This window comes from Haliaeetus leucocephalus, unplaced genomic scaffold, assembly GCF_000737465.1.
Source record: "Haliaeetus leucocephalus isolate CR32 unplaced genomic scaffold, Haliaeetus_leucocephalus-4.0 Scaffold216, whole genome shotgun sequence".
Lineage (NCBI taxonomy): Eukaryota > Metazoa > Chordata > Aves > Accipitriformes > Accipitridae > Haliaeetus > Haliaeetus leucocephalus.
This window is the reverse complement of record NW_010972652.1, coordinates 736,675-752,957: the sequence shown is the minus strand read 5'-3', so window position 1 is coordinate 752,957 and position 16,283 is coordinate 736,675. Positions and strand designations below refer to the sequence as shown.

The window sequence follows — 16,283 nt, the reverse complement described above, 5'->3', positions numbered from 1 at the left end:
TTTTGCTGTGGAGCTCGGATTTTTAAAATTAATTTCTGAACAGTCCAGCTGCAAAGAAACCTTTTCAGTATCCACATAGAGCAGGCTCATTCCTGCAGGCAACCTGAACCGATATATACCCACACATGTAACAAGAAGTACAAAAGTAGTTCGACATTAAAATTAAATTAAACAGCTAATACTGAATTCCCTTTTTTTATTTCCATAGTTTTATAGTTCCATTTGTTTAATATGTCATATTAAACACAGAGCATGGATTTTACTGCACAATTTAGATTGCACTTGAGAAGGAGGACGGGTTCATAAAGCCTGGCCATCTATCCCTTTAGGCAGTTTTTCCTCCACATTCAATCACTGGAAGAAGAAGAGCAGTTTTAGATGCCTACACATCAGCAGGTTGTCTTTAAACTCTCCATATCAGTGGGTTTAAGGTCTGAAACGAAGCACAAATTGGGTGATGCTCCTTTGAGATGATGGAGGGGAGACTGCAGATCTGCAGCCAGACTCTGTAGTGTGAAGAATAAGATAATATGGGTGTTATAAAAAATGGTAGGAAACCTTCTCTTTCAAGCACCTCTGGAAAGCCAAGTGTCAGGTTATGCCATTAGAAATGGCAGATTTTATATTTAGCACCCAGAGTAGCGATGACCTCTTCTTCTGAGGTCCATGATACGCTTCACCACTCAGATGCCCATCTTGTTCTGCTGAAATATTTCCCACCCAAGAAGCGACATTGAAATGATTCTCCTTAAACGTAACACTGACTCTGAAAGATTCCCCTTGGTCTTGTGCTGCTTGCTGGGATGAAGTGCGTGGTCTGTGAGAAGTGGGAACGCTCGGTGCCTTCGCTTGTGTCGTGGATTTATTCTGATTTTCTTGTTTGCCCACAACAGGCTCTACAGGACGTTCAAAGACAGCAAGTACCTGTACATGCTGATGGAAGCCTGTCTGGGTGGAGAGCTCTGGACAATTCTCAGGGACAGGTGAGTTTTGAGAAACTATTATCTTAGAAAGTGGAGTATTTTCTAATATGCCACCAGATACCCAAAGGTCTTTATCTTTCATGGGCAAAATCTGGATCTTACCATGTTATGTTTGATTTAAGATCCCAGAAAGGTGAGGAGATATTTTTGTTCCTATGCAGTTGGCTAGAGATAAAGTGAATCCAGTCATAACTGAGAATAAAGACTGGTGTAGGTTGCGTCCAACATGTACAAGGCTTTATGTAAGTGGAGACTTAGCCAGAGCTACTTTCTCACGGCCTCTCTGAAAAAATAGAGAAGGTAGTGATGGTAGCAATGGAAGTCATGTGATAAATTCCATCTACGACAAGTCTTTGACTGCCCTTTGCCTGTATCTTGATCTACAAAGGGTACCCCTAAATAGCCAGCAGCATATTTTAATTTTAACTTAATTAATTAATTAACTTTTCGTTACCTAGAACAACAACTTTTTGCAACCACAGAAATTACAGCTGTGTCCTCGGTGCCCATGCTACCGTTTCTCACGTTTGAGAGCCTGGCTGGAGGTTCAGGCACCCGATAGAGAAATGTGGGACTGTTTTGAGGGTGACAGAGACTTTGGGCACCACGGATGACGGCAGAGAATTACCCTGCAGGGTGTGACCAGGCATTGCAGGAGGTGCAATTCTTGTAAGACATGCTCTGGAGGTAGGGTCCTTCCAGTGTGGCACCTGTAGGCATTGCTGCTGTGGCCGTTTTAGACTCTAGACTTACAAACCAAGACCCTAAAGCAGCAGTGGCATTAGTGAGAGGTCACAGTTGCAAGTGAAATCCATGGGAAAGTGCGTTCTCAAGCTAAAAAATGCAGAATTCTTAAAAGTCATCTGAAAAATCACAATTTTCCATCTGAGAGAAAGACCTGCTTTTTTCATCACAGTGTTTTCTCCGCTGCCCACCCTCTGTAACTGTGAATAGCAACATCCACCTCTATTGTGGAAGCACTGTGATAAATAATATCTATTAATACTTCTTCATATTTATGACACAGTCAGGTATGATAGCAATGAGCAGGAGGAAATCAATAGTTCTACAGTGGCTTTTAGTCCAGATATCACATATTAAACGAGAGCCGCTCATCAAAGTGGGAAACAGGATCATGCATCAGATCCACACCCTGCAAGCAGCACAACACCACTGGGACACAGAAGTGCCATGGAAAAAAATAGTTAGGAAAGCATGTAATTACATACTGTGCCGTAATGCACAAGCAAATGTGCTCCTGGTATTTCCTGCCTCAGGAGGGTTTGACCTTGTAGCGTTTGGTTTTGGTTGTGGGTGTGTAGGTGGCAGGTGGATTGCACGGGTGTACGTGGGACCTGCATGTAATACGCCCGCGGACAGGAAAAGATGCAGTGAATTGCGTGTAACTATGTCATGGGCTCATAATTGGAACATAATTTAATTAAATTTGGAAAGTGAAAGAAATGCATCAGAAAGATTGATCAGAAAGCAAAGATTAAATTTTTTTTTAATTACCTAGAATGAATTTTTTTTAATTCTTCCTTTTCCTAACAGCGTGCCTTCTCCGGACCATTAAAATGAGAATCGTAGCAAAGTTAGCAGGTGCCAGGTTGTATTTTTCATTGTCTTTGTCAGAGCCTGATAATTTCACCTTTAATTCTCTCGGCTTTAAATTGTGGTTCTGCTGCCACCTAGCTTAGACACGCTTCTGAGCTCAGCCAGCTCCCACCACCAGCTCCTGACGAGCAGGGGGATATGATTTGCTTCGGAAAAGTCTGAAACAAGGATCCAAAAGTGTGGTTTATGCTGAATTTGCAATTAACACTTCAAGTCCCAGCAACTGTAATTTTTCTGCCTTTTGTCTCGGTTATGAACACTAGTAAGGGAGTTCTTGATCTCCAACAGCTCAAAATAGCTTTATCACCCAAAAGTCAAAGATTATAATTAAAAAATCACCTTTTAGTTAGAAGGTGTTTGTAGATTTTACTTCTATGAGATGTAATTATAAAATAAAATAAATATTTTTATATTAAATAAATAAAAATATTTTAGATTCGAATGTTTGATATGAAGGTGGATTGAAGGCAAAGTTGCTAACTTCAGAAATGGAAATGCAATTAAATCTATACGTAAAGGTGAGTTTAGCAACAGCCACTTTCCAGGTATTACAGTGATTCTACTGAACTGTGAAGATATTTTAACAGTAGGGTGAAGTCCAGTAAGGGAAGAGATCTAATAATTTTATCCCCTTTCCCTCTCTTATTTTACGTAGAGGTTCATTTGAGGATTCAACGACCAGGTTTTACACGGCATGTGTGGTCGAAGCTTTTGCCTACTTGCATTCCAAAGGGATCATTTATAGGGACCTCAAGCCAGAAAACCTCATTCTGGATCATCGAGGTTACGCCAAACTGGTGAGTGCCTGCAATATTAGGTTTGCCAAAAAAAGTCACCGCTACTACCAGACAACTGGTGTTTTAGGGGTAGAGGAGAACCCAGGATTAGCCACAGAGGGTCAGAAGCAAAGCCCACCCAGCCCAGGGTCCCGTCTCTGATGGTGGCCATCAGTAGGCGCTGAGATGAGATCAGGGCAAGGGTGTCATCACCCACCACCGGGATGTTCTCCCAGCCTCCAGCAGGCTGAGGCTCAGGATACAGCTGAGCTGGGGAACACTAATTCTGGCTTGAAATTCAGATCTGTGGTCCTGAAGTGGAAATGTTTAGAGATAAGTGTCAAGAGAAATCCAGCCAGCTGTTTTGGAGCTACTGAAAGACTAAAAAACAACTTGTAAAGAGGTGTCTTAAAATATTGGTGGGAGAGGGGGAGGACTTGCATCTATGGGCTTTATGGGCGACTGGTGAAACAAATTTTGCAAGCTGCTGTTCCTGTGTCGGGTCCTTATGTAAGCAATAAAGGAAGGCGTTCTTAATGGAAATAATAATCATGACCCTGTCATGGCAAGAAATTATTATTATTAATTGCCGTGGACTGCGTTGCTGAACTGTGGCCAACACAGCTTCTTGCTTTAGGAGGGCTGCTTGTGTTTTAGCACTGGTGACACACCTGACTCATCTGTGCAAACTCCTCTGGGACGACTGCGTAAGGCTCTGCCTGGAACTGCTCTTCCCAGAAAGTCGTGGTCCTTCTCAGTGCTGTCCCCCTGCAAGATCCACCTCCTCAGACCAGGTCGGCAGCGTATGCAAGACCTCTGCCCCCCAAATTAGGGAGTTACTGATGGGTTTCACTGTACCGCTTTGTTCACTCATACTACCATTTTGCTTCAAAAATCACTGTAGAGGTGCCCTGCATGTAAGGTACACCCCAAATGCCAGGTGAGACCATGGAGAGGGGGAGAGGAAAAGCAAGACTTCCCTTGGTGGGAGGTGCTGGAGGATGTGGGCACTTGGGAGGCCATCAGTGAAGGACAGGGCAATGCACTCCTAAAAAGAGCTGTGTCCAAGAGGGGCTGATGCCCTCCCTGAGAGTCACGGTGGGGGCCAAGGTTTCTGCCTCTTGGCTTGGGGACTTCCAGGCCTTTGGGAAGGGAAACTCAGGAGTGGCGTCAGCAGGTGGGAGCAGTTAAGTCAGACCATCACCATCATGGACCTTTACAGCGTCGTGGCAGCCACCATGTGTCATCATTACACAGCCTAATGAACGGCATCAGAGTTTATCCTCCACAGCATTTTGCTAAGGCTGGGGTGTTCAGCGAGGTGTCAGATGATTGAGGAGGATTAGGTGCAGGACTGCCCTTCTCCCCACCCCAGGAGGACCTGGACCGGGGTTTGTGCTGGTCCCATCACCAACCCCCAGCACGTTAGACATTCTGATCCCCCTGAACACATCCGTGATAGCACAAGAAGTGTCCCAGATCTCTTGTGGGACTGTGACCACGTAGGACTTTTGCTCCTGACCATCTCAAGGGGTAGGAACATCTCACAGCCATCAAGGGACAGTAGAGTGTGCTGCAGACCACAGCTCTAGGCTAGGACAGCACCAAGGCAGGGGAGAACAGAGGGGGTAGAGCTAAAAATACAGTGCGCCTATTAACCTGAGCTCTGCCTGGGCCCCAAAAGATAGCTTTGGTTCCCAGTATAATCTGATTTTCTGTGCTTGCTGGTGCCACAGGGGCACTGCTGTAGGGGCACGCTGAGGTTTGTGAGCCTGCCAGCACGTTGTAACAGCCTCAAGTAAATAGTTGCACTGCATCACTCTCTATACCAGGAGAGAAATCTGAACTTTTCAGTAGATGCCAAAGTGGTCAGTGTTTAGCCTAAATAGTTCCTTGCTCAGGTAAAAGCTGGGTTTGAAAAAAAAAAAAGGCAAAACAAATCAACCTCATCTGTGAATGATACGATGTTACATCTCCCCAGAAACCCTCAGTGTTAGCATTTGTTCTTCTTCCCTCACGAGAATCTTCCTTTTTATATTACGAAGGATAAATCGGTGAAAAGGTCACTACGGTTGCCTGGTCCTGGAAAGACCCACGATGCTTTCGTTAGGAGAATATTCTCACGAGGAAACCTCCTTTATGCTTTGCTTCACTTCAAGAGGAGCGGAGCACATGGCTGACATATTCCCTCTCATGCTCTGCCCTGATGGTACTCTGCTCCTTTCCGCAGGTTGATTTTGGCTTTGCAAAGAAAATAGGATTTGGAAAGAAAACATGGACTTTTTGTGGAACCCCGGAGTACGTAGCCCCTGAGATCATCCTGAACAAAGGTCATGACATTTCGGCAGACTACTGGTCACTGGGAATCTTAATGTATGAACTCCTGACTGGCAGGTATGGGCATCGGGGCCGGCACCGCTGCTGAAAATAGATCCGAATATTTCTGCCGTTGTCACCCTGATTAGGCAAAGGACAGGTTCAGAGCTGGCGTGTGCTGTAGCGGCACAGCACTGTGCTGCTGAACCTAATAATTAGTTTTTGCACTTTAAGTCACAGCTTCGATGCAGACTGCTCAAAGGGCAAGACATGAGCAGGCTTTTTAGGAAATGCTGTGAAATGACACCGAAAATTCCTTTTTGGCCCTGAATGAGCTGAACATGATGGAGAAAGGGAAAGGGTTTGCAATTCAACTGGAGAGGTGCAGTGACGGGCTGCCACACATCTGAAAAGGAGGAGGTGGACCTGACACTTGAGTCCCTATATCCATCCCTTCCCTTACTTAGTTTTGGATGTATATGTTACTGCTTGTGTTGGCAGTAGCAGCTTCCTTGCACTTCCTCACCTCATCCCCCATCATTCACTCCCATCATACCAGAGCTGGAAAAGGATCCATCATCTCAACCTGCTTATCCTTTGGGGCTAGACCCAAGCCCCTCATTCTGTTAAACCAATGGAAACCTAATTAATCCCCACTGAAAGCATGTCACAACGTCAGAGAATAAGCCAGCGAGCATTGCTCAGACCCTTGTTCCTTGGACTGTTGGGATGTGGGCCATCATGGAAGTGAGAGGTTCAGCATGTGCTGCTGCAGAAAACATGACTTTACTCTTTGGTACTTCCCTCCAGCCAGCACCACTGACAGTATCAGAGCTCCTTGGCTGAGAAATTATTAAGATCAGAGGAAGCAAAGCATTGCTAGTCGTCATCTGCCTTTTCTCATTTTAGTAGGGTACTATGTTTTGCTTTGGGTGGATGGGGAGGTTTATCAATCTTCAATGCTATTTTAAAGACAAGCTTTTAATCTTTTTCTTTTTCCTTTCCCCTCTGAAGTCCCCCATTCTCAGGCCCAGACCCCATGAAGACCTATAACATCATATTAAGGGGAATAGACATGATTGAATTTCCAAAGAAGATTGCCAAAAATGCTGCTAATTTAATTAAAAAACTATGCAGGTAAGCGCATGAAATATAATCACCTTGATCTTATTTGCAAAGAAATTAATTGTTCAGTAACTGATTTGTTATTCGTTTTATAGGGACAATCCATCAGAAAGATTAGGGAACTTGAAAAACGGAGTGAAAGATATCCAAAAGCACAAGTAAGTGTCTTCTCCACCATCCATCAGATCCAACCCACAGAAACATGCATTTCAAGCACTTCAATTTTCAGCAAAAAATACTCTTCACGTGCTTTAGACTCTTAACTGAATTTCCATCAGTTTCTTTTTTTCCCAGTGTTTTGGTATAGATGCTAGCCTTGCCTGTGAGCAAAACACATTGCACAATGACCATTACACTTTAATTACTCTAATTGCAGAAGAGCATTTGGAAGCAATCCAACTTGGCCACTGCCTGCTTGGATTTTTTTGGTTTTCAGAATCACTTTCCAAGGTTTTCATTGATTTCCCTTCCCCCCCACTGAACACACTTTCTCTCTACCTGTGACATTAATTCATCATCCCTTTTGGTCTGATGGGAGAGAGTTGTTAAGTGATGTCACATAGGTTTTCAAACTGCTGGAGGGGAATAAGAACAAGTTAAGAGAGCCATCGCAGAAGCAGGTTATCTTATCCATCTGTGCTGGTGCTTCTCTTCTCCCATCCCCAAAGCAACAGAAATGGGTTGGATGGACATTTTGGGTGGACGGGTTGAAGACTCAGCCCAGGACTCATCCACCCACCTAAGCTGCTGTAGCTTGAGCAAACCCGAGGTGCCCGAACCAGGAGGAGGACATCCCTGTACATGCCCTTAGCTCCCTATCTCATATGAAGAAAGGACTTTAGGGGTCTCATACAGGAGGGATCAACCCTATAGAAAGGAAAGAGCAGCTGCCAGGACACCTGCAGTGAGGAACGGTTTTCTTCTGAGCATTGGTAATTTGTACTTGCGATGGTATTATCACTGGGTTGCTACACATGCTTCATTTTCAGTCCCCAAAATCATACATAAAGGTGACAGGAAAAATTATTAAGGCTAATTGGACAATTTGAAGAAGATGACTACGGGAGTTGAAACCCACTGTTTAAGCAATTTAAATTTAATTTTGTGCTACAGAGATATTTTCGCCGTATGTCTTAACTTTCATTATTCTCTCCCTTCTAGATGGTTTGAAGGCTTTAACTGGGAAGGGTTACGAAAAGGGACACTGACGCCTCCTATAATACCAAGTGTAAGTTTTCCTACTTATTTTCTCCTTCCTGGCCAATAAGTTTCTTTTACATGAACGTTGTGAGCTTCGGGCACTAATACACTGGAGTTAAGTGGCGACAGCGTGTGCTTTATTTCTTCTGAAGATGCTTGAAGAAGTCATGTTGGAGACATTTCCAGCTACACTTGGTCTCCTGGCGGTCTCTTCCAGGAGAGGGCGGTTTGGGGAGGGCATGACTGCAATGAAATGCTCTTTGCAGCAGGAGATCGGGGCAGGATCATTCACTACTACACGTTTTTGTCTTCCTCACCTGCTCCACTTGTTTCTTCATCTACTTTTCACATTTCAGTGGAGAGCTGCCACTTTCACCCCTTCTCTCAGATGTGTCCTCTTTCTTTCTCCTTTATTCTTATTTCTTTTGACGAGGCAAGTGGGATTTGTATGCCATCTCCCTTTTCTTTTGCATCAACCTTTCTCTCTGTCTTTTCTTTTGTGCTTTTCGGTCTTTTTTTCCTGCATCCGTGTCCTACATGAAAAGCCCTGTTACCGCCTAGTTTATGTTTAACTGGGAGCAGACGCGGAGGGACAGCTCGACTCATTTTCCTTTGGAGCAAAGCTCTTCCTTTGATGTCTTTGTGAGCTCTTTACCCACAAAGCCTGCCACAAAGGGAAACCAAACAGGATTAGCTGATAGAAATTACCTTGGCCCCTTCTGTTCTGCAGCCTCCCCTCCTTGTTTCAACTTAATCCCTTTCTCTCCATGCCTCTCCCGCGGGATCACCGAGAGAATGACATTAGCAATCGTGTTTAATTGCACCCCGTTGCTCTGTCCACCCATGGTCCTGCCCCTCCTGCAGCAGCGGCAGGCACGGCTCCAGGGCTAAGTCTGCCATCCCAAAGTTTTCTTAGCAGCTATGAAAGAGCAAGAGGGTTTTGCATACCCACTTTTTGCCCTGTGGGCTGCAGAAGTTACTGGCAGTTAGTGGGAGAAAGCAGGACTTTGCAAATATCTGCCTAAAGCAGGATGCCCAAAGAACATATAAATGTTTTATAAATCAAAACCGTGTTTTTTCTGTTAAGCTTCTTTTAAATGACTATTAATTTGTCAGCGGTACTGTTCACCACATTTCAAGTCAGACAATAAAGTCAAGTTTGCTCCCTTACATCCAGTTACAATTTGTGGTTTACCTGTGCAGGATGTCAGTGTAGCCTGCAAATGCCCCAATATGTTTCTCTAATTGTTTTTAGTGGATTTGTAGTTTAGTAAGAGCATTTCCAGTACTGCTTTTACCCAATATACATATGGACCCTGCATGTCTAACCCTCAGATGGCACAACCAGCAGCAGTGACTTCAGTGGTACCTGCTCTCTATGGGCATGAATTGCTCCCTGACATCCCCAAGCTGGGACGTTGCTCCACCACCAGAAATGGTCTCTGGTCCTTTGGCACTGCCTAGAGGAAGGCCGCTCGCCAGCCTGTTGGGCAGGAAATAACGTTTTCTTTGCTATTTCAGTTAGATCTAACACGGTAGGAGAAAAGGTTTGGGTGGTGTTATTTCTTGGCATCGTCAAGGCTGTGTGTTCGTGGGACTAGTGGTGTCCTGCCAGGGAACATGTCTGTGGTTGCTCCCAAGAGAGTGATCTGCTGTCACTCTTTTGGCCGGCACACCACCGTCAAGGCTTTCCAAAGTAGAGAGGAGCATCCTTCCCTGTTCAGAGGAATCCTTCTTCCAGGACAACTCAATGTTAACAGCCATACGTTGCCCTAATCCCAATTCAATCACAGCTCATTCTTTCCTAGAGCTCTTAGGAGTAACAACTTCTCTAGACATACTCCCAAGATCCTCTCCAAAACCTGCCTCGATTAACTAGTGAATCTTGTCAATCCCAAAGCTGTCTGTCCCTCTCGGCCTCGTTTTCCACAAGTTTTTCAGTTGCTTTGGCAAAAGTCCCAACTGCCAATAAGAGCTATATGTGAAAAGAGACCCAAAATACATAGCTCTGGGGGAAAAAATCCATTTTTTCCTTCAGTCAGTGAACCTCTTGTTGAGCCAGTAGGGCTAAATATAGAGACTAGCTTTCTTTTTTTTAAGAAAAAAGGCCTTCCCCAGCTCTTTAACCCTCATTAGCAGTTATGTGGTACTACCAGTGAGGCAATCGAAAGCTGCTCCTTAGCTCTTATTCCATGGGATTTTAGGAAAGATCTCCATTTACAGCCTGCTGCTAGGACATCACTTCAGGCAGCAGCTGAGCCTCAATACCACAGCTGAAATCTGTGACAGTAGCTGTCCTTAAAAGCTTCTCCTGCATCGACTTTTCCAAAGATGCGCTGTCTTGCATCACAGTTCTTGCCTTTGAGAATGACATGCAGACCTCTGCGCCGTAATTCATCTCTAGCCCTTATGTTGGTAAGCCATCAGAAAGCTGACACTGATGTTTGCACTTTATCTTCTTGGACAGGAGATAATTCTAGAGTGTCCCTCCTTGGCTGGCGAGGCCATCAAGAGGGACATTTGCTCCCATGTCTCTGACAGTGAAGGAATGCAGGCCACGTAGGTGACCTGGAGCTCAGAGCTGTGGGGAATCACACCAGCATTAGCATCACATAATGTCAATCAGCAGAGTAGCAACTCATCCAACCTTTTTTCTCCAAATCCTATTTCTTCTAAGAAAAAGAAAACCCTCTGCATTTGAGGTGTTGGATATACTCAGCCTTTTTATTTTGTCAGATGAACGCACAAAAGGCAATCCATTTCCCAAAGTAGGACTTATTTCCCTTAAAGCCTCATCTAAGCAGAGCTCAAAAAAACGTGCCTGTGCTGCTAGGTGCTCCCAGAGTGGAGATCTGCAGAGGAGCCCCGGGGAGCTCCGTAGATGCTTTCACGCAGTGCAGTCCACTTACACATTGTCCATCACTGCTGAGAGGCTTCCTATGAAGACAGGCTGAGAAAGTTGGGGTTGTTCAGCCTGGAGAAGAGAAGGCTCTGGGGAGACCTTATAGCAGCCTCCCAGTACCTAAAGGGGGCCTACAGGAAAGCCAGAGAAGGGCTCTTTATCATGGCATGTACGGATAGGACAAGGGGTAATGGTTTTAAACTGAAAGAGGGTAGATTTAGGTTAGATATTAGGAAGAAGTTCTTCACTGTGAGGGTGGTGAGGCACTGGAACAGGTTGCCCAGAGAAGTTGTGGCTGCCCCATCCCTGGAAGTGTTCGAGGCCAGGTTGGATGGGGCTTGGAGCAACCTGGTCTAGTGGAAGGTGTCCCTGCCCATGGCAGGGCGGTTGGAACTAGATGATCTTTAAGGTGCCGTCCACCCCAAACCATGCTGTGATCCCATGATTCTGCTCCCAGAGGAAGACCTCACATGGGGTGGGCTGAGAGAAACAGAGGGTTGTGGTCCAGCCCGTGAGACTGTGGGGAGGGCGAGTGTGGAGCACCCCAAGGGTGAGGACCCAAAGGATGAAGGCTCTCCAACCCAACAGTGCCAGCACCAACAGAGTAAAGAGATCCAGGTAACTCAAAAGAAATTAAATTACAGTATTCAGTACACAGTGAAGCATCTCATCACTCCGTAGTGCTCCACTAAGCTTTTACAGGGTTGTTGTTTTTTTCAAAATGAGTTGGATATTCAAGAATCTTAATTTTCCCTGAGATGTTTCTGGCAGCAGGAAAATGCTGATGCAGCTGGGCAGCAAATAAATTTAGAGCTGAAGTTGGAGCTCTTGTTGATCAAATAGTCTTTTCCCAAGGCTTATAGCAGCATCCAGCATCGAATACATCCCCTGGACTGTAGGCTGGCCTCTGGCTGTGAGTGGCTTTTCCACCAGCTGCACACGTGAAAGGGCTGAAAAATGCAGCAAGTGTTTTCTGCCCAGCACTCCTATGGCAAGTGCAGTCCCCTCCAGCCTGCACTGGCTACTTGGGGTATGGCTTGAAGTACCGATTTTCTCTAGTAAGACACTGATTATTTTGGTCTGGAGAGCTGCTGGTCTGTTTCTGTATTGTTTCATTTTTTTAAATTGCGTTGAATGTGTCAGAGGCTTATTGTAAGAAAGTTTCAGGCACCGTTGTAAAGCAAAAAAATTAGAAATTATCTAGCTATGGTAGATTTTAAATGACATTATTTCCAAAAAAGAAACATACATGGCCTTCATCCTCAGAAGATGGGTTTCTCTGGTGGGCTCCCTAGACTGAGCAATACTTGTCAGGAAACTTGGAAGGTGGCAGGGTCCAGCCTCAAACTCAGGATCCTGGAGCCATAAATTAGATATCTGGGCTCTGGGGAGGCCCAAGGCTTTTCTGCCAACCTTGTACCGATAGGTAGGACAGTTGCTCTTGAACTAGAGACCCCAGAGGGCCTGGATCATTAGAGTAGGAGGGCTGTGGGAAGTCCTCCCGAGATTCAGCAAAAAGTGTTGAATGCAGAACTTTTCTTCCTTGCTGCAGTTAGCAATGAATCCCCTTAAATGATCGTGGTTGTGAGATCAAGAGGAAATGTCTGCAGGCATCCACTTTGATGACCGTCCCCTTCTTGTCACCCTCTTCTTTCCACAGGTTGCATCTCCAACAGACACAAGCAATTTTGACAGCTTCCCAGAGGACAGTGATGAACCACCCCCTGACGACAACTCAGGATGGGACATAGATTTTTAATGTATTTCTCTTACCTGCTTCTGCCTTGCTGAAGACAGCTTCCTGGGACATGGCTGCCAGCGAAACCGAAAGAATTGGGGAGGATTAGTGCTCGGGGTCACCATGATGCCTTGATTGATGCTGCTACAGTAACTACAGTGGCATTAGGACTTATTGCTTAGATGACAATAGCGCTCTTCATGTTTTATGTTCGAACTTAAAGTAGCAGTTGACATGGTGGTCCTGACACAAAGCCTTTCACCAGTAAAGAAATATGTTTTCTATCACTGCAACGATCTTGCTACGCTCTTAATTATAAAAGTCGAGAGATACGTAGTGTAAGACGCACTTAATTCTAGCTGCAAGGTACTGGCTTTATCAGTAGGATCAATAGTAATTTATTAAGTGCTGTAGCTAAATACAGTGCAGGATTTGGGCTACTCCCACCCTCCAAACTCCGGAGGTCTTCTACTGTAGGCCAGTGTAGGAGCAAAGGAGGACCACACGGTACTGGTCAAAGAGTTCATGTCAAAGCAGTGGTAAAATTTGTCCTTTTCCTTTCCGAGCAGTATTCATGACAAGACTGAATGTTACCTTTCCTCTTTATTTTTGAGATCTTTTTATTTTAGCCTGGTAAAACAAAAGCACAACTGCTCTAGATCCTGTTAAGGCAGATATGGGTCGCTTCTCTCATACAGCTGAGAACATACTGTAACACGACGTTTGGGTTTTTTTTTCCTTTCCCTTGGTACAAATACATAACTGCATGAAAAAAACCAACCATAAAATTAATCCATTTTACATATAAAATAGTGCTTAAATAATGGTCCTGTAATAAAGTGACAGCAGCCCACTGGTCTTACTGGTTAGCTATTAGGCATAAAACTAAGCTTAACTTTTACCTTTTTAGAGCCTGAAGGGAAAACATAAGACCCATAATGTACTTTATAGGTGCTATGTACATCCCTCATCTGTGAATATACCTGTTCAGTCAACCACCATTTCAGAAATATGTAGCAAGAGGCATCGTTCTCCGTCACGCTCTTAGATGATTTTACGTCTCCGTGTCTGCATCTCTTCCGTGTTTAGTGCAAAGCTAATTAAAATAAAAGGTGGTACTGGGCCAGTTTGCTGGCTCTGTTTGTAATATTGCCCATGAAAATGTAATCCTAATTACACCAGTCTAAGGAGCTCCACAGGAAAATCAGTGGAATTAAATGGAAAATTGATATTGGATGTGGTTGTGCAAGGTCTCCATGTCTCCAGTGTACCAGGTCCCCAGTGACTGTCTTGAAGGCACGGGAATGGCTACAGCCGAGTCGGCTTGTACAGAAAAAGGAGCTGGGGAAAACAATATTATCGTGTGTCCACTTTTCCCTCACTTCCACTGCTTTTCCTTTGCTTGAGTACAGTCTCTCCTGATTTATAGGGCATAACAGAGGAATCCTGTCCTGGATGCCTGTTTGTTGTGTATACATGGCACTAGAAGTTTATCCCATCATACCAACAAGAAACATCAGCTTTCAGACTCTGTAACAGACCCTGCCCCAAAAATTAGCAGATGCTGCCCCAGTTCATCTCAGAGCTGCCAAGAACTGTTGTATACACTGGAAGGCGGAAGATCGGCTTTTGCTGAAAAGTCATTCGTATGACTTTTGCCTACATAGTACACAGAAAATGTATGTTTTAGCAGTAAAAAATTATTTCCCCGATACTAAATCCCCACTCTTTCCCATGTTCCTAATGAAAGTGACTTAATAGAGCGTATTAAAAAGGTTTTTTCTCCCCTTCTTTGACAGCATTGACGATGTCTGCTGTTTGCCAGCAAACTAAAGAGCTCGGTCATCGCGACGCCTTTGAAAACCAGTCTGTGTCGCTAAATTTCCCTCCTCATTTTCTGAAGGGTGAGGCAACACTGTCAGCACAGTGACTTCAGGTTGTTTCCGCTATTCATTAATCATTAAAACCTTGTTTTCCTTCAAAACCATAGGGAAAAGACAGTAATGACATCTCCCAGGAATTACTCATGTAGGGCAAATACACGCTCGCTTTTCAGCCTTTGTCTGAGGGATGGAAGACACTGAAAGCCAGTGCTGAGTACTAGGGCTAAAGTAATCACCAGGCATCTTAGCAGACCGGCTGCTGCCTAAAAGCCAAATTCTTTTCTCGCATCCCCCTGTTTTTTCACTCGACGATGCGGCGACATTGGAGGAGAAAACTTGTTGGTAACTTTGTACAGAAGAATGTAGAGAGGAGTTTATCCCAAAATGATGACATTTAGTAGCTGAGATGCAGTTGTCAGTCAAGGGGTTGCCAGGAGGAAAGGGTATCACAACAATTTTGGGGGGCAACCCAAGAATGTTACGGGAAGAAGGTTTTAAAATGGGCTGATGAGTTATTTTTCTTTCTTCCTATGCCTTTTTCCTTGTGCCAAGCACGGTAATACCTGCAGCGTGCGGCACGCGCTGTACCGAATATAAGTTTATTTTGATATCAAACACTTCACTCAACTTTCATCGCCTTTCCTAAACATACTTTAAGCAACATACTTAGCATATATATATGAAAAATGCCTTCATTTATAAGTAATATATTTGAGTTGCATTATATATATATATATATTCACAACAACGGATTGCCTCTGTGTTTCCACTTATTGTTTTTTCTTCTTTGTCTCCTTTTTTAACATATGGGATGATAGCATATTTACGTAAGGGTGAATCAGCTCCCGTATTTAGAACGAGTGTATTAAGATTGGTGTCGTTAAGACGCAGACGATCCGTAGCTTCTCACAGTGCTGCATTATCCATAACAAATTCTTATTTAACAACAGGACCACAAGCAAATATTTATGTAAATAGGTATTTTCGTGTTGATATTTTGTGGTACACATGTAACTTTTTCTTTTAGAGTCCCATGGCATTATTACTTCATTTTCTTATTTGTAATGTAATGTTTTTAGATCAAGGTAGACTTGAATTAATGTCATAATTGTCAGTATTATTAAACTTTATGTCAACTGTACTGTCAACTCATCTGTCCCATAGTTTTAGAACATGATTAGCTATCTGGCATTGTTGCAAGTGCCTTAAATCCATGGCATCCTATTAAAAAAGAAAAAAAAAAAATTACAAATTTGGTGTTATGCTGCATGACAAAGACAAACACACCTCAAATTGTCGTCCTTTCTTAGCTTGCTGCGTTTTACAGTTCTTTCTGCTACCAATTTCTAAGCCTTTATTATATAATATTGATGAATTACAGAAATGATGAAGTCGTTCTCTTATTTCTGTTCAATGTACCAGAGCTGTGTATCTGTTAATGAGATACAGAGTCATTTCTGTGAAATGTATAAATGTTATGTGCGGGTCAAATTAATATATGACATCCTATCAGTCCGTAGACAGGTATTCCTGTTTTGCTAAGCTGTGCAGATTCAACCCATCATGCCGTCCAGCGCCACCCTCCCGTCTTATACAAACCCCTTTAGAAATCTCCCACCCCGAAAAAAACGACGAGCAACCCGGTGTGCAACCCGACCTGCGTTTTTTTGACCTGAAACCCCCATGCAAAGGCGTAGCTCGTTTGCACCACTCAACAAAACAGGATCTGTGCTTCCCCCCCCC

General features: G+C 44.1%; 2 protein-coding genes across 2 annotated transcripts in view; both read left to right on the top strand.

Annotated features, from left to right (window-relative positions):
• Positions 1 to 13,265, top strand: part of LOC104831216 (cGMP-dependent protein kinase 1) — a 79,763-nt gene extending 66,498 nt beyond the window's left edge. The window contains exons 6-12 of the mRNA XM_010566635.1: positions 894 to 983; positions 3,256 to 3,397; positions 5,607 to 5,770; positions 6,707 to 6,829; positions 6,913 to 6,975; positions 7,979 to 8,045; positions 12,580 to 13,265. Of these exons, the coding sequence (XP_010564937.1) occupies positions 894 to 983; positions 3,256 to 3,397; positions 5,607 to 5,770; positions 6,707 to 6,829; positions 6,913 to 6,975; positions 7,979 to 8,045; positions 12,580 to 12,678 (748 nt within the window). The 3' untranslated portion in view covers positions 12,679 to 13,265. The remainder of the gene's footprint in view (positions 1 to 893; positions 984 to 3,255; positions 3,398 to 5,606; positions 5,771 to 6,706; positions 6,830 to 6,912; positions 6,976 to 7,978; positions 8,046 to 12,579) is intronic.
• A 1,586-nt stretch (positions 13,266 to 14,851) lies between these two features.
• The window catches only part of DKK1 (dickkopf WNT signaling pathway inhibitor 1), a 4,746-nt gene continuing 3,314 nt past the window's right edge, over positions 14,852 to 16,283 (top strand). The window contains exon 1 of the mRNA XM_010566633.1: positions 14,852 to 14,902. Coding sequence (XP_010564935.1) covers positions 14,852 to 14,902 — 51 coding nt within the window. The remainder of the gene's footprint in view (positions 14,903 to 16,283) is intronic.